Below are 26,704 nucleotides of genomic sequence, written 5' to 3' on the forward strand. Positions count from 1 at the left end.
CTCTGCAGAGCCAGTGCCCCGACTGCTAGGACAGCAGGGGCCATGAGAACTGGGGGGCTCCTCCCACCCACCGGGGAGTCCCTCCGGCTTTGCTTGTACTTGACTTGGCCCTGGGCAAATCCCGAGCTCCTGGGCAGGTCTGGCCAAGGGCCGTGGCTGTCTTGGAAACACATTTGTGGCTGTGTCAGTGAGCAGGACTGCACCTCAGGCACACCAGGCAAGGGGGTTTGCAATGGGGTGACCCCGTCTTCCCCAGGGGCCAGCCCCACCCTGCCCAGCCCAGCCCTCATGCTGAAGCACTCGCCAGCGCTGGGTGACGTGTCCCAGGAGGAGCCAAAGGGAACGTGGGCTCAGAGCTTCCTGCAGTGGAAGGGACTTTACACCCGTCTGAACACAGCTGCAGGCTGGGGGCTGCTGAAAGAACAGCACAGTTGCCCAGCCAGAGGGTCTGCCTGGGGTTGGGGAGCAGGGGAAGCCGGCGTGTCTGTAACTCATGTCAGTGAGTGGCATGTGCAGCAACGCTGGTGGGATTCCCCCAGAGTGGCCAACGTTGGCACTGGGTCCAAAGCTCTGGAGGGACATGGTGCCTATGCCTGCAGGCCCAGCGCTCCCTGAGTTTGCTCACTGAGTGGCCTGTTTGCTCTTCAAAAAACCTGTCCTGGAGAACAGACAGTTCCTGCCCCAGCCACCTTCTCAGGGCCCGGGGCGGGGCCCGCAGACCGGCTGAGCTGGAAACTCGTGTGGCAGTTACCTGCCCTGCCGGCTGTCCTGTGCAGGGGATGCAGCAAGCCAAGCAAGACCAGCGCTAAGCTCTCCCGGGAGTGGCTCTGACCTATGCACAGGCAAGGCACCCGCAGTGACAGCTGCAGGCCTAGGGCAGCCCAGGGAGCCCACGGGCATTGACCCCAAGGGTAGGAGCCAATTGATCACCCTGTCTGAGCTCCCTCACAGCACACAGCAGCGAGCCTCCCCCGTGGGTTCTGCATTCAGCCAAACAAGCACCTTCCCGATCGGTGTAACCAGCAGGGACCAGCTCCCGACCTGACCTGCCCCTAGCGCAGCTACTGTGTGTGTCTGGGCCATTCGCCCCCACTCCCGGCTCCCAGCCCCCCGCCCAGCCCCTAGCACAGCTACTGTGTGTGTCTGGGCCATTCGCCCCCACTCCCGGCTCCCAGCCCCCCGCCCAGCCCCTAGCACAGCTACTGTGTGTGTCTGGGCCATTCGCCCCCAGTCCCTGCTCCCAGCCCCCCGACCTGCTCCTAGCTCAGCTACAGTTTGCAGTTTTGTTTATGTACTGAGGTAATCTGCTTTGATCTGTTTGCTATCACTTATAATCACTTAAAATCTACCTTTTGTAGTTAATAAACTTGTTTTTGTTTTGTCTAAAACCAGTGTGTGGAAATTATGACTTGGGGCAGAAAGCTGTTGCATATCTCTCTCCACATTGAGGGAGGGGGCAAATTTCACGAGCTTACACTGTACAGTTTCCAGTGCAGTGCAAGACTGTACAATTTTGGGTTTACACTTCGGGGGGTGCCTTAGCAACTGGGAGGTGCCTTAGCTGAGCCTTCTCATGCAGAGCTGAACTCAGCATCTCCCTATCTGTGTGTATGCTGGTGAAAGAGCAAGCTTGGAGAGCTTGGCAACTTATCACAGTGCCAGTGTGAAAGGAAGCCCAGGCTGGTGAGCCAGGCGGGCTCAGTGGTACCCCAGTTCCAACTTGCACCCTGGGGGGAACCCGTCACAGCCCCCATAGCCCTGCTATCAGGCCCCCCAACCTGCCCCTAATGCAGCAACTGTGTGTGTCTGGGCCACTCTCCCCCATTCCCTGCACCCAGCTGTCCTGATATGCCCCGACATTGCAGGGCCCAGGTGAACTGGTCTGTTACTGACCTTGCACTGCCAGGGCCCCACTCCATGTCGTCTCCCCCGTCGAGCTGGTAGCAACACAGACATACAGCCCGGAGTCCGTCACCTGTGCACAGCAAGGGGAGCCAGTGAGTCGTGCAGCTGCCCTGGGTGAGTCCCTGGCCAGGATGAGCTGTGGGGGATGGGACACCGTTTGCACACCCAGAGGGTGCTGTGCACGAGGCTCCGTGCTGGGGATCCCTTTGTAGCACTGGGATTGCAGACCCCCTGTGCCCTCGGGGCCGGCCGGGCTGCAGCCTGGGGAGGAGCTCTCTGGGGAATGCACCCGGCAGTCCAGCAGAGGAGCTGAGTTTCCACAGCCCAGATAGGTAGCCGGCTGCAGGTTTCCTTGGGAGAGACAAAACTGCAACAGCAGCCCCAAGCTGTGTAACAGAGCCTGGTCCTGGCCGGGTTTCTGCTCAAATGGGAACAGCTCCAGGAGGGCAGCTGGCCTGTGTGCCTGGGCATTGCTGCCCTCCTGAACTGCACCGCAAGGGGCAGTCTGGAATGGGAGTGGAAGAGAGCGGCCAGGGGGGTATAATGTCGGGGCTCAGCGAGAGGGGCCTGGGGCTCTGGGAGCATCGCCTGTGTGTTCGGCTCATGGATCGTGGCTGAGGGCTGTCGTACGCACAGTGTGAGCTGGGCACGGTGGCTCAGAGCCGCAGGCTCCCTGGGGTGGCACGGGGCTGAGTGCAGTGATGGAATCAGCCTGCCTCTGAGCCGCACCCACAGCCCTTCCTGCAATGCTGTGCCATTTCGAGATCCCAGTGACGATAAATGGCACATCAGTGTCCATGGACTTCTCAGCCTGAGCTTCAGGGAATGCCTGCCTGCCGGAGGTGCCAGGGCCTGGCACGAGAGAGCTGCATAGCCCAGCCTGCCAGGGCTGCTCGCCAGCCACAGTGACCCCCTGGCACCACGCTCACCAGGATGCCACTGCGTGGTGCTGCCACGCACACTCCACACTCCTGCAGGTGGGAGGTGAGGACTGCCGGGTACGGGGGGCTCCACTGGCAGAGCAAGGCCCGGGACAATGTCCTCTGAGCAGGGCAGACAGCAAAGCCGGGGGTGTGATGTCCCTGGCTGGGGGGCGCTGCAGACAGGCTGTGCAGAGAGTGTCAAGGGAGCCCCGGCCGGGGAGGCAGCAGGCCTGGGGGACAGGAGGGCAGCATGCGCAGAGGGGAATGGAGGGAACGCTTTAACGTGCCTGTCAGGTGGGGCTGCCCCACTTTTCCCCATGAAGCAGCATGGCCTGAGGAGGTGGCCGTCCCTGGGGACCATTAACTCATGCTACCCCTGCTAGCCGCCTGACAGCTCTCATTGCTTCCTGGGCACAGAGCCACAACGGCTACCCACCGATGCCATTAGGTGCGCCGGGAGCCGGCAGATGCATTAACCTCCTGACTCGCACACAACGGCGGCCCAAAGCGCACGTGAAACAGTTCGCTCCCCACTGATGCCTGCCATCAATTTTTAAAGCACTGTTTAGCGTGAGCTGTGTGTTTTGATAACTAATTTATGGATAACCTCCACTTTACCCCGGCGCCGTGTCTGACTCCGCCGCGCCTGCCTCCAGGCCGGGGGGAGGAACGCAGCTCCCCCAGCACCCCAGCCATGCCCACCCAGCAGCCCTGCACATGACAGCCACCTCCCAGAGACAGGAGCCGGCTGAATGCCCCATTCCCGTCAAGTGAGCAGGGCCCCATGGTACCAGGCCCTGCCCCGACTCCAGGCCCTGCCCTCCCCATCTGAACGTAGGGCAGGCTGCAACTGGTGTGGTTAACAGAGGGGTGGGGGTGGGGGAGGGAGGGCGTGGCAGCACACCGTGGCTACATCAGGAGGGGGTGCGCAGCCGGGGGACTCAGCGCCCATGGGGAGCGGGGTGTTCTTTGGAAGGAGGCCCAGTCCCAGACGGCGTTTAGTGCCTGGAGCCAGCAGTGCTGTCAGCCAGCCTGCACCCCTGCTAGGGACCCCCAGCATTCCCTGCAGAGAGCTGCTGTGCCCAAGGATGCTCGGGGCTCTTCGTTCTCCTCCACGCCCCCCACTCTGCTCTTTAAAAACAAACGATGGGGGCATGCATGGACACACAGGTGTATGTGCTCACACACACGTGTGCTCGTGTGCATCCCCACCCCCACATGTGCACACAAACTTTAAGACTCTACTGCTGCATAATTCGCACACACCGGGAAAGAACACTGCTCTCCCTTCCCCCCCACTGCCACGGTTCAAACGCTGCCCCCTCGAAGGAAGAGCCATCCCTAGGGCCAAGCCCCCAGAGCTGAGCAAGGCCTTGTCTCCATGGGAGAGCGGCCCCACCTTAAGTGCCGATGTGATTTCAAGCTTATCTAGTCCGACTGGCGCAAGGCTAGGTGGACGTCTAACCCTGGGTTCGTTTAAATCAACTAGGACTGAGTTAGGCCTGGGGCCAGATTCTGAAAAGTGCTGAAGCTTTGCTCAGCTTTGCGTTACAAGCCCTAAGTGACTTAGGAGCCTGAGGGCATGTCTACACTACACGCTAGGGCTCTGCAGCTAACAGGGATGCACTGTGGCATTGACGGACGGGGTTTTTCTACCGATGCAGGTAAATCAGTGGAAGCACCCTTCCATCGACCAGCCGCGTCCGCACAGAGGGTGAGGGCTACCTGCCTGTGGTGCTCAGGGCACAAAACTCTTGTCGCTGGGCTGAGCAAAGTTTTAGGTGTAGGCCAGTCGTAAGTCTCATTTTCAAAGGGACTTCGAGCTCGTTTACACGTCAAACGTTGTAGCAGCGCAGAGGGACCTCTAGTGCTCCAGGGAAGACGCTACTTACATCACCGGGGGTTCTCCCGCCAGCATAGGCACTCCACCTCCCCGAGAGGCCCCAGCTGGGTTGACGCCAGAGGTCAGGACGGTTTAACGGGGCCGCTCAGGGGTGTGAGTTTGCACTGACCTGATTTCAGAGTGCAGCCCATTTAGGGTTGTGTTGGCGAGGCCGGCCGGGCCAGCGGTTTGGGCCACCGCTCACGACTTCAGAGACCTGCGCCCAAGTCCCTGCTTTACCCCAGCGACTGTGTGGCCTCGAGCAAGTCACTGAGGGTCAGATTTGTAAAGGTATTTAGGTGCCGAGTGGTATTTTCAAAAGCGCCTAACTCCCACTGATTTCGATCTGCCTCGCCTGGTCCCTGAATACCTTTAAAAATCTGGCCCTCCGTCTCCGTGCTTCAGCTTCCACGCGTGCCGTGAGGATTGCAGCACTTTGCAGCCACACGGGGATTCAGGGACATGCACCCTGAGACCTACGAATAACTGCACAGCGGTATTACCAAGAAGGGGGAGTCAATTTGAAGCAGAACACAGCCAGGAAATCTGTACTATGCCAGGTGGACCAATGCACGGAACAAATTAAATAATCCAGTGTACCTGCACCGTGCCTTGGTGCTGTTAAAAAATGTCTCGGTTCCAACTGGAACATCAACAGAACATCACAGGACAAAACTGAAAGGCCCAGTAAAGTGGCAGATTGCAAACGCATGCATGCCAGGGGTCTCAAACTTGCCGAAGAGATGCTGCGGGAGTGGAGTCAGAACAGCAGCAACAGCTTGAGGGGCTTTGTGATTTCTATACTCCACCAGGACCCACTGCGCTTCCAGGAATAACAGACCGAAGCACCAGCTGCAAACTCCTCCCCAAAAGGAGTAACAAAGCTGGGGCTTGACAAAGGGGCAAAGGCTGACTCACAAGAGGGACTTCAGGTGCAGCTCTGGAAGTGGGGCGGGGGTGGACGTTTGTGATGTTTGTTACCTGCATGTTTGTGATCTGCAGAGTCCCGTTGTCTAACAGGCTGACCCTGGGGTCCCTGCCCACAACCTGCTGCCCATCTTTCAGCCACTGGACGCTGGGTAGCGGGTTCCCGGTCACATGACATTGCAGCTGGGCTGTAGCATCCACGGCCAGCGTCTGATTCGCGGGCCCTCGGCGGATGATTGGCGGGATGCGGTCGGATGTCACTTAAGGGGAAAAGGCCAGAGCAGGTGTTAGCGGCTCTCCTGGCCTGCGTCGAGGGCAGAAAGCACCCAGTCCCGCTATTGAGGGACCATGTCCAGCAACACGCCCGCCCCAGGTTACCTGGCCACACCACGGCAGCGCCACGGCCTCTGGGCAGGTGCCACCTGGGCAGCAGGGAGCAAGCTCCATGCCCCCCATCTGGTCAAGGTGCTCACCCCGCCCCGGAGGAGCCAGTCTGGCCTGCTGGGAGAGGGGTCTGAGACCCGGCTCCACTTGATCCTTGCGCTGCCTGCTGAGGCTCCCCCATGGGCCCAGGAGTGTCCATTTGGTGGCAGGGTTGCTGCAGTAAGAAGCCCACCCAGCCCAGCCCTCCAGAGACCCCAAGCAGCCCAAACTCGCCCCACACAGAATGGCCCCTCCCAGCAGAAGAGAGCTGCCACTGAGGCCCCTCCCGTGGGCAGCACCGTGACACCCCCTCCCCCCGGAGGCCCCTCCCATGGGCAGCACCATGGCACCCCCTCCCCCCGAGGCCCCTCCCGTGGGCAGCACCATGTCACCCCCTTCCCCCCAGGCCCCTCCCATGGGCAGCACCGTGACACCCCCTCCCCCCGAGGCCCCTCCCATGGGCAGCACCGTGACACCCCCTCCCCCCCGAGGCCCCTCCCATGGGCAGCACCATGGCACCCCCTCCCCCCGAGGCCCCTCCCATGGGCAGCACCGTGACACTCCCCCGCAGACTTCCGAGGCCCCTCCCGAGGGCAGTGCCCCCCCTGCTCCAGTTGAGCCCCGTCCCCTTCCCTAGGCTGTAGCAAAGGGCAGACGCCGAGGGAATGGGCGGTTGCTCTGAGGAGAGGGCTGCGGAAGTGCCGCCAACCCCCGGCTCTGGTGACGTGCGCAGGTCGATGGCACTTTAATGAACTAAGCATCTGAGCGAGCCACGGGCCGGCCCTGGCTGGCGCCATCCACCAGAAGCCAGATGTTGGTGCTAGTTTGCTAGCGGACCAAGGCCATTGATCTGCCGTGTGCGAGGGGAGAGGCAGGGCTGCTGTGACACCAGAACAAGGGGGGAAGCAGCAGGACATTGAAGGAGTAAAGGGAAGGGCTCTCCTTAGACGGCACTAAGCACCCAACGCTCCCAAGGGGTAGCTAAACCGCTCCGCTCTCTGGAGCACCAGGCTTCCTCTGAACAGGGCAATGGGAACAGCCGACCCCTGGTGCCCCATCTCCCTGTGCTACAGACCGTGGGCGGCTCTGAGCCTCTCCCCGCACGCACCCCCAGCGCTGCACCGGGCTGACCGCTCTGCGCTCACCGTCCTTTGCTGGCCGGTCTGTGGCCGATAAATCCGGGGGCCGATTAGAAACAGGCTTTTGGGGTGGACGCAGAGGCCTTGGAGCTCAGGCTGTGCTGACTGGACTGCAGGGGAGAGCATGGGGCGGCTGAGGCCGGAGAGCCATGGCAGCAATGTGCCAGCCCCAGGGGAAGGCAGCCGCGTATTGTGCCAGCAGCCACAGCTGGCAGCCAAAGAGCATACAGGTAGCTAGAAGGTGGGTGCCAGGCCATGGAGAGCCCCAGAGTGCAGGGATTGGGGAACAGAGTGGGAGGTGGCTTTGCGTCCTCGGCCCCCCCTATGCTGGGAAAGTGACCAGTGGGGAACCACGGCTAACAGGGGATCTGGGAATTGAGTTCAGACACCACAGCGGAGTGGTAGGCCCTGTCTGGCCTGGAGGACGCGGGACAGGAAGAGCTGGCACAGACAGACGGGAACCCAGCACCTGGTTCCAGTGTCGCCATTTACACTCACACACCATGTGCGAGAGGCAGGACACACCCCACGCCAGTGGGCCCAAGGCAGCCCAGGAGTGCGAGAGCTGGCTGGAGGGCAGGGTCACCTGCTCACTCAGCAGGCTGTGGGTCAAGTCCTCGACACCAGAGCACATCTGTTGTCGGTAGCAGGGAGGCCCAAGGTGCCGCACGGGCAGCAGAGAGGGAGGTTATTAGTCGCCAGCCCGAGCAGGACTCTTGTCAAGCAGTTGGAATGGGCTGGCTGTGGGTTGGCAGTGCTGCTCCACAATGTGGCTGTCAGGAGCCAGGGCGCAGGGAGGCCTGTGGGGACTGTATCTTGTGGGGCAGGCCACTGTGAGGGGCAAACGGAGGCCTGTTTGGTGAGGCCTGAGGCAAGCATTTCATTAGTAGGAGCGACTTTAAAAACCTGAAACTAGCTTAGAAGCTGTAAACAAGACACCTGAGTGTTCAAAGTCATGTAGAGAACTCCCAGGCTAAGAGGGACAAATTCCAGCCTACATGCATAAGTTGTGGAAAAAGTCATATCTCAAGAGATGATGCATGTGCAGCCAGAGGTGTGCAGTGTAATAAATGTATAAAATATGGACATTTTGGAGCTGTTTGCCGCACCAAAGCAGTCAGGGAGTTGACTCATATTACACACAATTCAGAGCTTTTGTTTCTGGGATCTGTCACTTGTGATGACACAAAGCCTGTCTGGAGAGTGAAACTAAATATTCACGGCAAGACTATTGACTTTAAAATTGACTCAGGAGCAGACCTCACAGTCATCTCAGAAGGGAACCCCTCCCAGAGCTGAAGTCACCTGACACTGCTTTGACTAGCCCTGGAGGTATTCTGAACTGCAAGGGCCAGTTCACCACAGAAACAACTTACCAAGACAAAAGCTTTGCATTCAGAGTGTATGTGACAAACAGATGACAGACCAACCTTTTCAGCCGCAGTGTGGCAGCCATGATAGGCCTAGCAAGAAAGGTGGAAGAACTTGAATGAGAATTTGATGATATTGGACTTTTGAATGGAGATCCAGTACAAATCAACTTGAGAGACAATGCTGGACCATACAGTATACAAACACCTGTACCAGCCAGATCTTGGAAGAGACTAGCTGCAGATTTATGCAGATTCAGGGGAAATCACTACCTGGTTGTTGTGGACTTTTTTCAGTTATATAGAAACAATGTACTTGAAAGTCATAACATGTCACAGTGTTATTGAGAAACTGAAATGCACTTTTGCTCACTTCAGTATTAGAGAACAACTGATGATGGACAATGGATCGTGATTCACTGCAGCAGAATTTTTGTTATTCAGAAGGAACTAGGATATTGATCATATTACTAGTAGTGAATGGAGAAGCTGAGAGAACTGTACAGACAGCCAAGAAAATCCTACAGCAGAAAGATCCACTCCTTGCTCTTCTGACTTAAAGATCAACACCAATAGCATCTACTGGAAATAGTCCAGCACAACTCCTGATGTGACGACAACTCAGAAGTACTGTTCCAACTTTGGAAAAGAATCTGTCTCCACATTGGCCAGACATGAAGCCAAATTGGATAAAAAGCAAAAAGTCCATGAACACTTTTACAACAGTCATCACTCAGTTAGAGAACTGCCAGGTCTAGAACCTGGTGACCGTGTTTATGTCAAACCGGAGGGAGAAAAAGGATGTCCAGCTGTCATGAAGACAAAGAATTCATTGCCCGGATCATATGCGATTGAGACCGACAGTGGAGAGTTGAACAGAAATTGTTGACATCTACAGTTTGTTCCTCAGAAAGAACAATCCACAGAGCAAACTCTGCAGCTGGAGGGCACAAAACAAGAAGATGACTCAAGAATTCCAAACCAACCACAGCCAGCTGTTGTAACCACTGGACAGCCAGCTGACCACGTTGTTCCATGTTTGGGTCATGTAATTAAAAAACCCAGTACGGTTCAGAGATCCTTAACAAACCGATACATACTGTCCTTCAAAGACAGCCTGATAATGTAAATATTGTAAAGGGTAGGCATGTCGAATTTAAAGGGGGAGATGCAGTGACTTGGCTGCTACTCTGAAACCTGTATTATACGGTTCAGCCACTGGACTGCACTGTGTGTAAAATGCCTTATTTAAGCTCTCCTCAGCCATACCTGGCACAGCATTGAAGGATCTGATGCTGAACACAGCTGAGGTATAGAAGCGAGCTCTGTGACCTGTCCACATCTGGTACAGGGACATGGCGGATGTGAACAGGGCGTGGCCCACCACGGCTTTGAGTCGCTGTTAGGAGTGGGTGAGAATGCTCATTGCGACAATGAAACAGCAACTGCTGGGGCTGGGGCAAAACAGGGAATTTGCATTTGCGGGGAGGTTTTCTGTGATGTGGCTTGTTTTATGCAGAAGCTGACAATGCCCCGCCCCACCCCCCCAAAGGAGCTAAACAACTCAACTCCAGTTCTGTCTGGCAGGAGCCAGCTGCACCAGAAACATGGCTGTTGTCGTTCTAGCAGGATCTATGCTAATTTTTAAACAAGACTGATGCGGGTGGCTCACATGTCATCATCACTCAGCGGCTGGCTGATGGCCTCCAATCTGCATATTGGCTGGCAACCAGCATTCAGAGCCTCAGCCCCTGGCCTGGCTGGCATTACAAGGACATCGGCAAACAGCTCAGCTAAAATGGTGGCCAGCCACATGGGGCCACTTTCTAAACTCTGGGGGCTTCGGGGGTGTTAATCCTAATTTGGGAAACGTGGCTTCGGGGGCATAAATCAGTGTTCTGGGCCATGAGGGTGAGTGCCAGGGCCTCTGCTGGCAGAGATGCCAGCTCATTTCGCAGCGTCTGCACAGACGTGCGCCAGAAAATCATACCCCAGAATAGGACAAAAGACCCAGTGATGGAACACAGCTGCTGCCCCCTCTGTGCTCTGTCTGCCCTCTAAAGCATCACTGTTCCTTTAAGAAGCTGGCACATTATCATCAGCAGACCAACTTGGCAGTCCACACGGAAGAGGAAGGACAGGTGCTGGGGCAAGGGACAGTGTTAGAAAACAGTCATGTAGGACTAAGGGCCACTGTTTACTATAATGCTTCATAACATTTGTTCTCTTCTCTCCTGTGTAGGTTTTTATGCCGTGCTCCTACAGCCAGGGCTGGAGAATCAGCTCCCTGACAGACACTCACAAGGAATGGCCCTCTTGCAGAACGACAGCCATCACCCACTGTTCTCAGTGGGATCAGAGCCACAGGCTGCCCTCAATTACAATGGGTCATTTCGTGACAGCCTGGACTCCTGTGCTCACCTTTTTACAAAACTATGATACATTTTGTACAAAGTCTGCCTTGTGAGGTATCATTTGGAAACTCATAATCTGCTGAGCATTACTGTCTAGGTAAAATATGTGTGGCAACACTGTATACAAAGTTATAAAATTCTACTGTATGACGTTGATGAGACATGTTCCAAGTTTAGAAAAACAGCCTCAGACCAGTTTCCCAGAGACAAAAGATTAGTCCACCCCTCAGCCAGTTGCCAACAAAATCAAGTGGACTATCACCTGGGTAAATGGCCATTCTTTGGCAAGAAGAAGGGTGTGAACGAGACATTTACATTTTGAGTTGGGGGTTCCCGTGTGACAGACTAGCTGTTGCCTATACCCCCACTGGAGATAATCCTCAAAGAGGAGAGAAAGTTATAAGAAGAGAGGAGACTCTACACAAATTACCTTTCTCCTCCATTCCTTTCTGCTCACGGCAGTATCAACGCCTGAAGAAACACTGAACTGGGGAGGGGTCCTGGCCTGGAGGCTTTCAGCCAGTAAAGACTGCAAAGAGCAGGTGGTGAGAAAAGTCTTTGCTTTGAATTCATTTAGCTTGCTAAGTTAGGTATTAGTTTGCGTTTGGGTTTTTTTTGTAACCAACTCTGACTTTGATGCCTCATTACTTGTAATCACTTAAAATCTTCCTGCAGTTAATAAACTTGTTTTATTATTTTATCTCAGCCAGTGTGTGCTTGGAGTACAGTGTTTGGGACCCTCCAGGTAAGTAACAGGGCTTGTGCATGTCCTTTTCTATTACTGCACAGACGGAAAGAGCTGGGCAGTACAAGACACACATTTCAAGGGGCAAGTCTGGGAGTGGGACTTTGCTGGGGTTGCCCTGTAACGTAATTCATAAGTGATTAGCTGTAACGCTCAGACAATTCAGCTGGGAGTGATTTACTTGCTAGAGGCTGTGTGTGAGCAGGCCAGGAGTGCTGGCTCTTACAGCAAAGCAGTATTAATGGCACCCCAGGTTGGAGATATCAGGGGAGACAGCTGTCCATCTGTCCAGACTGTACCCGGGGCAATGTCACACATTTCCTTACAGCATGGGCAGGATGCTGTTTAGGCTGCCCCTAGCAAAAATGGCCACTGCCTCCCATTGTTACTAACGAAGTAAAGCCAAGCTGCCCTGAGTGCTGATGGCAGCCCTGATGCTGGGAACAGGCCAAGGGGCGTACTGGGAGGGGAAGGGAATCCAAGTGACTGTGGCACTGGGGGAAAGTGGGGACCAGAGAGGGATGTTAGAGGTATGGAGGGGGGCATTCAAAGGGAGGCAAAGGGGGCAGGTGAGTATGAGAAGCAGAGGGAGACTGAGAGGAAAGGAAGGGCAAGGGAAGCCCAGGGAACAGTGCGGGAGAATGGGAGGGGGGCAGAAGACCGGCTGGGGGAGGCTGGGTTTAATAGGGGAGGGACAGGGTAGCATGGTATTCCCCAGCCCAGCGGATGGGGAGGGGAGGCTCCTGTTTGTGCAGATAAGGTAGGATTGTGAGCCTAGAGGGATCTCGCACAGGTTCGGGGGTGGCTCCAAACACACCCAGCCTCCACCCTGGATAGAGCAGGGAGGGGCAGTGCAGGGAAGGGGGCAGGGCTTGTCTGTCCGTGGGGATGAGGCCGTGCAGTATTTGGCAGGTGCCACCCCTTCAGGGTAGAGCCAAGGTTGTGGGTTGCAGTGTACGGGGGAGAGGGGATGCACTGAGAGGGGCTCAGCTCCCCACGTCCTTCCCTTTGTGGGTCAGCGTCAGGCACGCTGCGTGTGTCGCGACCTTCCCAGTGTCGTGCTTTGTGCCGCAGCCCACAGAACGCTGTGCCCCTCGTTCTCACTGCTGTACCTGGGCACTCACAGTCGGTAAGCTCACCGCACCCTGGGAGGCAGGGAAGCGCTATCCCGCCATTTTACAGGGGGCCATTGACACAGAGAGACAAAGGCACTTGCCCAAGGTAACGCAGGAAATCAGTGGCAGGGCAGGGAACTGGCCCCAGCTCTCGCATGGCCCAGGCTAGCCCCTAAGCCACCTTTCCCCTCTATTATTGTTCCAAGAACTCATGGTGCTGATGCCACCCTGCCAGCTGTGTCCCTGCCCCTCTCTCCGCACGGATCACAGCTGTCGGAGCACACGCTGCAAACATGGAAGAGTGAGGCGGCGAGGGCGTGAGCGAGGTAGGTCCCGCGGGGCAATGGGAAGCCCACGTGGGGCCGCAGTCGCCCCAGGGCTCACTGTGAGAACAGGGCAAGGTGGGCAGGGAGGACCAGGTGCTGTCAGAGACGAACTGCAACCTGTCCTATGATTCCCGCTGGGGTTACTCAGCGGCTGACCTTGAAGTGGGCTGGGTGGGTGCAGAGTACAGTCAGGCCAACTCTCCCCTCACTCTGCTGCGAGTGTCACCATGGTGATGCCCATACGGGGCACCCTCCACAGCATTAACGATGACCCACCCCCACCCGAACTACCCCAACCAAGTAGAGACAAGCTTCCACCTCCGGCAGCAGTCTCCGTTCAGCTCAGCAGCCCAGGAGACGGCAGGATCCGCCCATTATTTATGACCCTAATTACTCTCCATTGATTGGGAAGCAGTGGCTGGACAAAGAGCCCCGGAGAGTCACACACAGTTGAATTTGCCAGTAACAATCAGCAAAGAAAGCGCCTGGGAGAGGGAGAACAAACCCCAGCCAAGGTAAAGGAGCTGGCTCAGACCAAAATCAGCTGGCAGCAGGCAGGCACCATACTCAGCACTCGCAAGGGGGGCGGCGTTTCCCTGGCCTCCCGGGCAGCAGACAAAGTGCCTGACAGCTTCGCCGGTGACGTGGGTGCAATGAGCAGGATGCTACAGGCCACAGCTGCCTCCTGCCCTGGCCTTGTGCGCTCGTCTGGCAGAGGCCTGGCTCCCGGTTCCGGATTGTGACTCACTTGCCCTCTTGTTAACACGCCCCTGGCCGGAACAGGCGCTCCACAAGATCCAGACACATGAAGTGTCGCATAAAGGCCAGGGACGGCTCATCTGCCGCTGCGGAGTGCTGTGCTGGCTAGCCACCCTCTCGCTGCGGGAAGCCATCTGCGCTGCGGAATTAGGATTCTGGGTTACAACTCTCTTTGTCCAACAGTTGCCATTAATCACCTCGCCCTTGTCAGCTGGGCTGATGGATCAGGTGTTACCAGAAAACCGAAATCACCCAGGAGTGAGCGCCCGTGCTGCCCAGCTCAGGGGAGAAATAAGGGAATACAAAGGCTTTCCCTCTAGTAGGTACCATCTGCTGGGCGCTCACTGGCCTGCGTGCAAGGAGTCTGGTGGGAAGCACAAAGGGGAGAAGCTGGTTCCCACACTGGCAGCCCCAGAAGAGGCCAGAAGCAGAATGTGCCATGGGGGCGAGCTGTCCCCTCGTACCTACAGACGGCCACTCCAGCTCCGGGTTGAGGCACGGCTGTGGGCTAGTGCAAGGTCTCTGCACACGCTGGGCCCATGCTGCCCCAGTGCGGAGCTGGGGTCAGGAAATGGTGCTGGGCCATCTGTCTCTCTCCAGGCTTTGCTGGGAATAGGTTTAAGCATCTCAGTTGAGTTAAATCGACAAAGCCCTCCTTAAGCAGACACGGCTGTACCAGGTTTCAGAGGAGCAGCCGGGTCAGTCTGTATCCACAAAAAGAACAGGAGGACTTGTGGCACCTTAGAGACTAACCCATTTATTAGAGCATCAGCTTTCAGCACACGTTGGGTCGAGAACCAGCAGAAGCAACGCCGGGGGCAAGCGCAATTGTGCTGTATAACTGCCCCCCCTCCCCGCCCCATTGTTCCGCCATCTCCTGCAAAGGATGAGTTTTCAGGTCCATACGGAGCAATACCTTGTGCACATGGTGAGGCGAAGCCCTGAGGCAGCCGGCCCTGAGCGCAGCCCGCTCGCAGCTTGGCGTGGGGTGCTGTCAGCACGGCCTTTGGAGAGCACAGCTCTCTGTCGGCACGTCCAAGCCAGGCTCCCGCCAACGGGGTTTCAAAGTGACACTCGTTTGTTTGGACAAAACGCAGGATACCTGCGGGAGGGGGTGGCGGCAGGTGGGCTGGGGGAGACAGGCTCCACACAGGAGGGCAGGAAGCCTGCCTCTTCAGCTGGGTTTTTAACAAGAAACCCCTTCAAGAGAGGCAAGGATTTTATTTGCAATAAAAGGAGAGCCTCTCTGCTCAGGACTTGCTCGAAGCCGTGGTTCCTGTAACACCTCCCAAGCCCTGGCTAACGCCAAGGGAACTCAGACAAATGAAATTCACAGCAGGAGAGCTCAGAGAAAATGCCAGAAAACTTCACAGGAACAAATTCCACTGGCAAAGACCCGGGCCGCAGCTCCCCAGGCAGGGGCAGCTGCTCCGCTCCCATCCCCGCTGCTCAGACATTCCCGGGCTCTTTGCAGTCCCACAAGGGAAGCAGCTGGGGGGCCTGTCCCTAGCTCAGCACATGCTGGTCTGCGCCCGACCGAACCCCACTGCAACCAGGGCAGAGCAGCCACATCTTGCTGCACACCCAGCTGGGGCCTGGTGTCAGGGCCCCACCAGGCCTTTGTGAGCTGACAGCCGTGTTCCCCATGGAGATGGGCTGAGTGAGGGGTAACCACTGCAAACGGGGAGCCTGAACCGCCGACCCAGCAGCTGCAGGAGCAAATGGCTCCCTCTCCAAGGGTAGGGCTACGGGACGGGCACCATACCACTGTGGCTGGGGTGCTGGAGCTCTGCTGGCAGAACCCCATCGTACAGATGCAGCCCGTGCCCATGGAAGGGGTTTTTCCGTTGGTGTAGGAATGCCACCTACCCGAACGACGGAAGCATTCTTCTGTTGGGGGTGCGGTGGGATCTGGGCCCTGCCGGGAGCTGGGCAGCCTTGTTCGTCTCAGGCGGAAAGAGCTGCAGACACCCCACAGGAAATCCAGCAGCAGGCCACTTCTTCCATGCTCCTTTAAGACCCTCCCCACATTGCCCCCACAGATCTTCCCCTGCCTTCTTCCTGTGCCCTGCACCGGACCCTTCCTTCCCCGACCTACTCCTTCGCTGCCCCTTGCTCATTCCCTGCACTGGGCACCAGGCTGGCTGCTGTTCCAACGGGCCGTAGCTAGTTAGGATCCCTGGTACTCCGCTGTTCTGGGTGTCTGTGGCTCATGCCCCAGGGCCCTGTTCGCACAGTCCCTGTGCGTATCTGGGCAGCTGGAGGTTTAGAGCCCTCCTCCCAGGTAGGAAACACCTTAAAACCCTGACCCCCTGAAAATGCAGTCTGCAGGCTAAACTAACCAGCTGCTGAAACACAGCCCTGCGACCCTGAGTAAGGGGCCGTGACAGGAGCGTGCTGCAGATAAGGGGCCATGCTCCAAGGGGTTCAGCATGCAGGCTGTCCCCTGCCCCCAGCTCAGCGAGGCGGAGGGGATTTGGCTCCAACTGTCCAGAACCTGCCGCCCAGACAGAGGGGCAGGGGTCGAATGGCACCTTGCCCAGACTCAGAGGGAGCACTACTGGACCAAACCAGCTGCCAGCCTGAGTGAACGAAGTCCACTGGAGCCCCCGGCAGAGCCTCCTGGCCAGGCTCACCCCTGTGCTCTGCCGTTCCCTCACCAGCACCTTGGGAACTCAGCAAACGCTCCACCGCTCCTGGAGGGAGATGTCACGCTCCCCCACTTCTCCCCTAGAGCCGCCTCCGCCCTGAGCTCCGGGGCCCAGAGCCCCTCGGCCCTGCAATACGCCGACCACATGACTCCAAGCTCCTACAGGGCAGTGAGCCTGCTGCAGGGCCTGGACGTTACCGGGGGTTGTGCCCCAGGCCCCACTCCACAGTGCTTGGCCTGGGGACCACACCAAGGGCTCTCCCTGACCATGAAGGGCCTTACTGGAGCCTTTACGTTTACAAGTACTCACCATCCTCCACCTCCAGCAGGGCTTTGGCCAGGATGCTCCCCGCCACGCTGATGGCCTGGCACATGTAGTACCCCGAATCTGCTGTCTGCACCTCCGTGATGGTCATCTCGCCACTCGGGGACACGGAGAAGCGGCCCATAGGCTGAGGGGGCTGGCTGGGAAACAGCAGGATCTGCAGGGCAGACACAAGGGGAGAGCCCCTGACTCTCCACCTAGTGAGAGCCGAGGGCGGCCTGGAGGCATGGGGAGTACAGGGCCTCTGCAAGGAGAGGCTGGGCTGATTTTGGTAGTGCCCCGGCCAGGGCCAGGCGAAACAACACGGGGCCCAGCTCTCCCCTGACACTATGCAGGGTGGGCGGAGGGGCTGTTCATGACATCAGGCAGAGCTCCCTGCACCAGTGCCCAGAGATACAGAGGACCCGGCACAGTTCCAGGCCCTGCGGCGCGGGCCAGGGCAGGGCTGCAAGGGGCCAGCCTGTGCTGTGGGAGCTTTTCAGGGGAGTTTCAGGCTCCCAGATTCACCTTCAATCTCACTGAATATGATTAACAGTCCTACAAAGCCACAGCCAGCCCTCGGAGCGCGCGGGGGCAGTCCCCTCCCGCCAGCCCTCGGAGCGCGCGGGGCCAGGCCCCTTCCGCCAGCCCTCGGAGCGCGCGGGGCCAGGCCCCTCCCGCCAGCCCTCGGAGCGCGCGGGGCCAGGCCCCTCCCGCCAGCCCTCGGAGCGCGCGGGGGCAGTCCCCTCCCGCCAGCCCTCGGAGCGCGCGGGGCCAGGCCCCTCCCGCCAGCCCTCGGAGCGCGCGGGGCCAGGCCCCTCCCGCCAGCCCTCGGAGCGCGCGGGGGCAGTCCCCTCCCGCCAGCCCTCGGAGCGCGCGGGGCCAGGCCCCTCCCGCCAGCCCTCGGAGCGCGCGGGGCCAGGCCCCTCCCGCCAGCCCTCGGAGCGTGCGGGGGCAGTCCCCTCCCGCCAGCCCTCGGAGCGCGCGGGGGCAGTCCCCTCCCGCCAGCCCTCGGAGCGTGCAGGGGCAGTCCCCTCCCGCCAGCCCTCAGAGCGCGCGGGGCCAGGCCCCTCCCGCCAGCCCTCGGAGCGCACGGGGCCAGGCCTCTCCCGCCAGCCCTCGGAGCGCGCGGGGGCAGTCCCCTCCCGCCAGCCCTCGGAGCGCGCGGGGCCAGGCCCCTCCCGCCAGCCCTCGGAGCGCGCGGGGCCAGGCCCCTCCCGCCAGCCCTCGGAGCGCGCGGGGGCAGTCCCCTCCCGCCAGCCCTCGGAGCGCGCGGGGCCAGGCCCCTCCCGCCAGCCCTCGGAGCGCGCGGGGCCAGGCCCCTCCCGCCAGCCCTCGGAGCGTGCGGGGGCAGTCCCCTCCCGCCAGCCCTCGGAGCGCGCGGGGGCAGTCCCCTCCCGCCAGCCCTCGGAGCGTGCAGGGGCAGTCCCCTCCCGCCAGCCCTCAGAGCGCGCGGGGCCAGGCCCCTCCCGCCAGCCCTCGGAGCGCACGGGGCCAGGCCTCTCCCGCCAGCCCTCGGAGCGCGCGGGGGCAGTCCCCTCCCACCAGCCCTCGGAGCGCGCGGGGCCAGGCCCCTCCCGCCAGCCCTCGGAGCGCGCGGGGCCAGGCCCCTCCCGCCAGCCCTCGGAGCGTGCAGGGGCAGTCCCCTCCCACCAGCCCTCGGAGCGCGCGGGGCCAGGCCCCTCCCGCCAGCCCTCGGAGCGCGCGGGGCCAGGCCCCTCCCGCCAGCCCTCAGAGCGCGCGGGGCCAGGCCCCTCCCGCCAGCCCTCGGAGCGTGCGGGGGCAGTCCCCTCCCGCCAGCCCTCGGAGCGTGCGGGGGCAGTCCCCTCCCGCCAGCCCTCAGAGCGCGCGGGGCCAGGCCCCTTCCGCCAGCCCTCGGAGCGCGCGGGGCCAGGCCCCTCCCGCCAGCCCTCGGAGCGCGCGGGGCCAGGCCCCTCCCGCCAGCCCTCAGAGCGCGCGGGGCCAGGCCCCTCCCGCCAGCCCTCGGAGCGTGCGGGGGCAGTCCCCTCCCGCCAGCCCTCGGAGCGTGCGGGGGCAGTCCCCTCCCGCCAGCCCTCAGAGCGCGCGGGGCCAGGCCCCTTCCGCTAGCCCTTGGAGCGCGCGGGGCCAGGCCCCTCCCGCCAGCCCTCGGAGCGCGCGGGGCCAGGCCCCTTCCGCCAGCCCTCAGAGCGCGCGGGGCCAGGCCCCTCCCGCCAGCCCTCAGAGCGCGCGGGGCCAGGCCCCTTCCGCCAGCCCTCGGAGCGCGCGGGGGCAGTCCCCTCCCGCCAGCCCTCGGAGCGCGCGGGGCCAGGCCCCTTCCGCCAGCCCTCGGAGCGCGCGGGGCCAGGCCCCTCCCGCCAGCCCTCGGAGCGCGCGGGGGCAGTCCCCTCCCGCCAGCCCTCGGAGCGCGCGGGGCCAGGCCCCTCCCGCCAGCCCTCGGAGCGTGCGGGGGCAGTCCCCTCCCGCCAGCCCTCGGAGCGCGCGGGGCCAGGCCTCTCCCGCCAGCCCTCGGAGCGCGCGGGGCCAGGCCCCTCCCGCCAGCCCTCGGAGCGCGCGGGGCCAGGCCCCTCCCGCCAGCCCTCGGAGCGCGCGGGGCCAGGCCCCTCCCGCCAGCCCTCGGAGCGCGCGAGGCCAGGCCCCTGCCGCCAGCCCTCGGAGCGTGCGGGGGCAGTCCCCTCCCGCCAGCCCTCGGAGCGCGCGGGGCCAGTCCTCTCCCGCCAGCCCTCGGAGCGCGCGGGGCCAGGCCCCTCCCGCCAGCCCTCGGAGCGCGCGGGGCCAGGCCCCTCCCGCCAGCCCTCGCAGCGCGCGGGGGCAGTCCCCTCCCGCCAGCCCTCAGAGCGCGCGGGGCCAGGCCCCTTCCGCCAGCCCTCGGAGCGCACGGGGCCAGGCCCCTCCCGCCAGCCCTCGGAGCGCGCGGGGGCAGTCCCCTCCCGCCAGCCCTCGGAGCGCGCGGGGCCAGGCCCCTCCCGCCAGCCCTCGGAGCGCGCGGGGCCAGGCCCCTCCCGCCAGCCCTCGGAGCGCGCGGGGGCAGTCCCCTCCCGCCAGCCCTCGGAGCGCGCGGGGCCAGGCCTCTCCCGCCAGCCCTCGGAGCGCGCGGGGCCAGGCCCCTCCCGCCAGCCCTCGGAGCGCGCGGGGCCAGGCCCCTCCCGCCAGCCCTCGGAGCGCGCGGGGCCAGGCCCCTCCCGCCAGCCCTCGGAGCGCGCGAGGCCAGGCCCCTCCCGCCAGCCCTCGGAGCGCGCGGGGGCAGTCCCCTCCCGCCAGCCCTCGGAGCGCGCGGGGCCAGGCCCCTCCCGCCAGCCCTCGGAGCGCGCGGGGCCAGGCCCCTCCCGCCAGCCCTCGGAGCGCGCGGGGCCAGGCCCCTCCCGCCAGCCCTCGGAGCGCGCGGGGCCAGGCCCCTCCCGCCAGCCCTCGGAGCGCGCGGGGCCAGGCCCCTCCCGCCAGCCCTCGGAGCGCGCGGGGCCAGGCCCCTCCCGCCAGCCCTCGGAGCGCGCGGGGCCAGGCCCCTCCCGCCAGCCCTCAGAGCGCGCGGGGCCAGGCCCCTCCCGCCAACCCTCGGAGCGCGCGGGGCCAGTCCTCTCCCGCCAGCCCTCGGAGCGCGCGGGGCCAGTCCTCTCCCGCCAGCCCTCGGAGCGCGCGGGGCCAGGCCCCTCCCGCCAGCCCTCGGAGCGCGCGGGGCCAGGCCCCTCCCGCCAGCCCTCGGAGCGCGCGGGGCCAGGCCCCTCCCGCCAACCCTCGGAGCGCACGGGGCCAGTCCTCTCCCGCCAGCCCTCGGAGCGCGCGGGGCCAGGCCCCTCCCGCCGACCCTCGGAGCGCGCGGGGCCAGGCCCCTCCCGCCGACCCTCGGAGCGCGCGGGGCCAGTCCTCTCCCGCCAGCCCTCGGAGCGCGCGGGGCCAGTCCTCTCCCGCCAGCCCTCGGAGCGCGCGGGACCAGGCCCCTCCCGCCAGCCCTCGGAGCGCGCGGGGCCAGGCCCCTCCCGCCAGCCCTCGGAGCGCGCGGGGCCAGGCCCCTCCCGCCAACCCTCGGAGCGCGCGGGGCCAGTCCTCTCCCGCCAGCCCTCGAAGCGCGCGGGGCCAGGCCCCTCCCGCCAGCCCTCGGAGCGCGCGGGGCCAGTCCCCTCCCGCCAGCCCTCGGAGCGCGCGGGGGCAGTCCCCTCCCGCCAGCCCTCGGAGCGCGCGGGGCCAGGCCTCTCCCGCCAGCCCTCGGAGCGCGCGGGGCCAGGCCTCTCCCGCCAGCCCTCGGAGCGCGCGGGGCCAGTCCCCTCCCGCCAGCCCTCGGAGCGCGCGGGGCCAGGCCCCTCCCGCCAGCCCACGGAGCGTGCGGCCGGCCCCACTCCGTCTGGAAAGCACCTGGGTCTTGTGTTTGTGGTGCCTTCCCCTTAAGAAGGGAAGCATTCCCCAAGGAGAACGGCTGCTGGAGGGTGGGGATGACTGGCCCCCGCCCTCCCTCAGGGTTTCTGTTACTGGGTGAGGAGGGAGCTGTGTACAGCAGCAGGCCCTGGTGTGCCACAATCCTGGTCTCACACCTCCTCTCCTCCTGCCACGCATGTGGGCAGAGAGAGGCTACATCACAGCACTGCCTCCTGGCCACACCAGGCCCTGGGGCAGTTCTGGGCCTCTGCTGCAAGCATGCCGGAGGAGCCAAAGGAAAGGGACAACAGACGATTGAACAAAACAGAAGGGATGGGATGGAAAGAGCAGCTGCCAGGCAGGCGCGGCTCCTTGGAGATCTGGCAGCTGGTGCGCTAGGCACCGCAAAGCAAACACACTGCCTTGCCCTTCTGAGCTGTGCAGCCTGTGGTATCATGCAGGCCCGTGGGTGCCAGGCTGGGCAGACAGCACATGGCAGGCATGCCCGCAGCTCACCTGGTGGTTCTGACAGAGGGAAGCCAGGCACACACTGGGATCTGCTTGCAGACCCCGGCAAGGCCCTGCCGAGCAGAACGGAGTCGTCCTGCTCCACTGGCCAGGAGATGATGCAGGACCCCAGGGAGCACAGCATTGTCCTGTTTCAGTCCCAGAGGTCCGATCCTTTTGCCACTCCAGCCTGGGCTCCAATATTCCTGCCCTGTCCTCCGGGGCCCGGTTCATCCCTATGGTTGTTCCCAACGGGGTTCAGTGCTGACTGGCTCTGCTTTCAGGTTCCTGGGTCCCTGCACACTGACCCCTTCCCGGAGCGCTCCAGCTGAGAGCGCTCTCACCCATGCGGTATGGTTCCCTCGGCTCTGTACGGCCAGTGGGCAAGGGGGGAGCTTTGCGTTCATGGGCAAGGGTGTGGGGCTCCAGCAGGGCAGCAGAGCAGCGTCACTGTAGAAATGTGCACTGCAGAGCAGCAAGTGCCAGGGCTGACCTGAGCACCTTAGCTGGGGGAGCCTCAGGAGGGGAACCCGGGGGGCTGACCTGAGCCAGGGCCCAGGCAGGGAGTGGGGAGCGGTGGGGAGCAGTGTTGAACTGAGCCAGGGTCTGGGGAAGGGAGCCAGGTAAGGGTCAGTTAGCACCTGTGAGCTGGGGTAGGGGGCAAGTCAAGCTGGACCCTGGGAGCCAAACTGGGGCCTGAGAGCCTGGGGTGGGTGTGGGGGTCAGTAGAATCGAGCTGGGGCCTGGGAGCCTGGGTGGGTGTGGGGAAGCTCAGTCGGGTGGAGACGACCTGCCTCAGGGGAAGACACGGCAGTCTGAGGGGGCAGCAGAAAGCAGCTGGCAGAAGAGGAGAGCTAGACACACTGTTGAGCTGGGCCCCCTTGGCCCTGCTGTTCCCCGCCCCCCTGCACTCACTAACTTCCCCTCCCCACCCATCACCCCTCCATAGGCACAATGCTGCCTCCCCCCCCGCCACCCTAGGGGCTGCCTTCCTCAAGCCTCACCCTCTCGGGGCAATACTGTTGGCCTCTTGACTCCTGCACTAGGGTCTCGCCAGTGCCTCACCCGCCTGCAGGAGCCTCGACCACCCACAGAACAGCCCTGGCACGGCTCCAGGCACCAGGGCAGCTGGGGATGATTCGCTGCGGGGCAAACCCCATTGCCAGGGCCACTTAAACAGCTGAGCTAAGCCCCAGGGATGGACCAAGTGGGCCCCAGCATGGCCCCATGGGAGCCACCCAAAGCCAGGACCTCTCGTCCCCAGGGCCTAGGAGCGGGGCTGGGCATGGAGGTGTCTCAGCTGCGAGGATGAGCTGGTTGGAACTGGGCAGCAGGACCATGCCTGGGAGATCTCCCTGAATCGAAGCCAGAATGAACTGGGCTTGACACAGCCCAAGGGCTGGACCCCAGGGCAGCCCGCAGGGGACAGGCAGCAGGCTGGCGGGCAGAGAGCAGCCTCGGGGGAGGCAAGGGACAGGAGTCACTGCCTGGCTGACTCAGCCAGGCCTCGCACTTGAAGTGCCCAGTGGAGAATGTTCCTTCCCCGTCCCCTGCTCCCTGCCACGCCGACGCTCGCTCGCCAAGGGGGTGGGATTCCCAGCCTGGGCCGACGCGCTCACACTCGCTCAGCTCCTGCAGGGTGGATGTTGCTGTGCCCACAGCGGCTCAGGAGAGACATCGGGCGGGCTATCCTTAGCACGCTAGCTGGCGCTGCCCTCCCTGGGGCTCACGCCTCCCCACTGCAGCCTAGATGTCCCCACACAGGCCCTGGCCTCCCGGCTCGCAAGAGCAGAGTCAGCCAGTTGCTCGTCCCGAGAGGCCGCCCTAGACGCTGTCTCACCCTGCGAACACAACGCTGCTTTGTTTGTCCCAAGGGATTGGGTCCCTCCTGGGTCCGGGTGGGGTGGGACCAGGTTTGTGCCCTGGGAGCATTGCTGGGGACTGTGATCACATGGGCCAGGGACCCCAGATGTGAATGCACCCTCTGAGGCTGGAGGGCAAGTCACAACCTCCCGATGGGCTCGGAGTCCTGGGCAAGGCAGCCAGAGCTTCGCAATCTGGCTTCGCAAGGCAGGGGCGTGGGACAGGGGCACGGGTAGGCCTTGGTACACACTCAGGGGAGGGGGCCATGCAGAACCTACCTGGCTGCCCTCCTTCTGCCAGAACACAGCCGGTGGCGGGTTTCCTTTGGTCTCACAGTGAAAGGTCACGGTGCGGCCCTGAGCTACAATCTGGTCCCGAGGGCGCGTCACTAACTGGGGTGGAACTGAGAGCGGGTGAAAAGAGGGAGAAACAAATAGACACGGGTTGCAAAACTTTAGAAGGGGTTTTGTCCAACAGCATGGGGTCTCCAGGCACTGGGGCTCAGGGCGCCTGGGGCTTTCTTGCAGAAATGCTCCCCCAGGAGGTGGGGAGGGGATGCTGTGTTGGCTAGCAGAACGTATTTCCATAGCCCAGAGGTCCATGCGTTTCTCTGAGCCTCCAGGCAGCTGACCAGGAACCGGAGCGCTGGCCCTGTCGGCAGCTACAGGGACCCCAGAGAAAACCCCTAATGCTGACATGCTGCACTGGGGCAAAGCTGGGCTTGCAGGGCGCAGCCTAATTTGGTACCACACCAGGACACAGCATCTACGCAGGGATAGCGACACCAGACCAGTGCCCTTCCTGGAGACTGGGGCTCCAGCACGCTGCACATCTGGCCTGTTTTATGGCCTAAGCTAACACTGGGGAAGCAAGAGCTAGGGAGGCACAGCAAACCACGCCAAACCAACCTCATTCCCTTCTCTGGCAGGGTCACTGTCCTAGGGGCTGCGGGGGAGCCAGAGATGGGACAGAGCGTGATTTTAGTAAAGCTTTTGACACAGTCCCGCATGACATGCTCATCAGCAAACTAGGGCAGTGCTCTAGATGAATTTACTGTAAGGTGGAGACACACCAGATTGAGAAACCGCCCTCAAAGAGTAGTTATCCATGGTCCCCTGCCAGACAGGGAGGGTATCTAATGGGGTCCCACAGGGGTCAGTCCTGGGGCCGGTATTAGTCAATGTTCTCACTCATGACTTGGCTAACAGAAAGGAGAACGTGCTTGTAAGATCTGCAGATAACACTACACTGGGTGGGGATGCCAGCACTTGGGAGGACAGGATTCGAATTCAAAACGACCTGCCCAAATTGGAGAATTGGTCTCATTTCAACAAGAATAAATTCAATAAAGAACAGAGCAAAGTATGTCACCTAGGAAGGAAAAATCAAAGGCACAGCTACAGAATGGGGAAGAGGATCTGGGGGTTACAGTGAATGTGAGACAACGAGTTGCAGTTGCGAAAAAGACAATATTCTGGGGTGTATTAGCAGAAGCGTTGCATGTAAGACATAAGAGGTAATTGTCCTGTTCTACTTGGCATTGGTGAGGCCTCAGCTGGAGCAGTGTCCAGTGCTGGGTGCCACGCTTTGGAACGATGTGGACAAACTGGAGAGAGTCCGGAGGAGAGCAACAAAAATGATCAAAGGTTTAAAAAACCTGACCAAGGAGGAAAGGTTAAAAAAGCTGGGTGTGTTTAGTCTTGAGAAAAGAAGACGGACAACAGTCTTCAGATCGGTTAAGGCTGTTATAAAGAGGATGGGGATCAATTGTTCTTCATGTCCACTGGAGGCAGGACAAGGAGCAATGGGCTTAGTCTGCAGCAAGGCAGATTTAGGTTAGATTTTAGGAAAAACTTTCAAACTAACTCTCAGGGTAGCTAAGCTCTGGAAGAGGCTTCCACGGGAGGCTGTGGAATCCCCATCTCTGGACCAGGTTGGCAAACTCCCATCTCGGGTTACTTGGTCCTGCCTCGCACAGGGGGTTGGACTTGATGACCTCTCGAGGGTCCGTCCAGCCCGACATTTCTATGGCTCTGTGGTAACATGGCAGCCTGAGCCCTGGGCCTTCTCCCCAGGTGCTGGGGCATCCGATGGGCTGTTTACAGAGGTGAACAGCCACAAAGATATTGCAGCACCTGCCTTCTGTTTCTCTGACAGAGCAGGAGTGCTGCCGGGTCCCTGGAGAGAGGCCCAGAGCTGCAGGTTGCATTGGCAGAGGCTGCCCAGTGGGACCGGGAGCTTGTTGCTTCTCTGTCAGCCACGGCGAAGGCCGGAGGGGGCCGCATTTTCTTCCTGCTTTTTTCTGACACTAGCACTGCCTGGCTGGGCCTGGAGAACAGGCTGAATGGGCAGCGTTGCCAAGTGTGGCACCTTGCTTGGCCCTGGTGCATGGGCAGCCCTGCCACACCTCCCTGCAGCCTTGCTTTCACCCATAAGAAACCTCACAGGCAGAGCTGCACAAAAGGTGGACGCTATGAAAGGCAGCAGCACGTTGATCAAGCGAGTGGAAGTGGAACAGAGGGGCTGGTTTCCTAGCCAGACTGTAAAACCCTTTGGATTTAGGGGTTTTACGGTAACACATTTAACTCCAATGTCTAATTAATAGTCTGGATAAAGGAAGCCTTTGCTAATGGTACCACATCCTCTCCCCTTCCATTCAGCTGCATGAGCTCCCGGTAAACATTCTCCTGCCAGACCTTTCCAGCCAGGGCAGACTTGACTTTCCTCATATTTGTAGGGGAAAAAACGAGGAGAATAATTCTTAAAACCCAGAACCCCACATCCTCCATCAGGAAGAAGAAGAACAGGCCTGAGACTAGACCAGTCCCCTAAAGGGGAACAGCCCAGCCCAGGGCACCCTGCACTAATCCCAGCTTTGGCTCTGTGATCCCGCTCTCCAGGCTGCGAGCCACGTTCAGCATAGAAAGAACGTCACTAACAGTGGGAACAATTCTTCTTTCCTGTTGTGAAATCCTCCTGGTACTTCCCAGGTCTGTGAAAGCGCCCAGACCACAGCGCTCCGGGACATCATCAGCCCAGATAAGGGGGGCTTGAGCTGGGAGTCACAAGAGGCAAAAAAGGCCACAGTTTCCTCCTGTTTGATTTTGTGGAGGTCACTTACAGGGA

General features: G+C 61.3%; 1 protein-coding gene across 6 annotated transcripts in view; it reads right to left on the reverse strand.

Annotated features, from left to right (window-relative positions):
• The window catches only part of ROBO3 (roundabout guidance receptor 3), a 147,647-nt gene that overhangs the window by 18,536 nt on the left and 102,407 nt on the right, over positions 1–26,704 (reverse strand). For 3 of the 6 annotated variants that reach the window (XM_073320817.1, XM_073320816.1, XM_073320819.1), the window contains exons 7-10: positions 23,857–23,981; positions 16,889–17,060; positions 5,692–5,897; positions 1,894–1,975 (exon numbers count right to left, since the gene is read on the reverse strand). In XM_073320817.1, the coding sequence (XP_073176918.1) occupies positions 1,894–1,975; positions 5,692–5,897; positions 16,889–17,060; positions 23,857–23,981 (585 nt within the window). Of the gene's footprint in view, positions 1–1,893; positions 2,042–5,691; positions 5,898–16,888; positions 17,061–23,856; positions 23,982–26,704 lie in introns of all 6 variants that reach the window. The other 3 variants (XM_073320818.1, XM_073320821.1, XM_073320820.1) reach the window with 3 other exon arrangements.

The sequence above is a fragment of the Lepidochelys kempii genome, chromosome 22 (assembly GCF_965140265.1).
Source record: "Lepidochelys kempii isolate rLepKem1 chromosome 22, rLepKem1.hap2, whole genome shotgun sequence".
Classification (NCBI taxonomy): Eukaryota; Metazoa; Chordata; order Testudines; family Cheloniidae; genus Lepidochelys; species Lepidochelys kempii.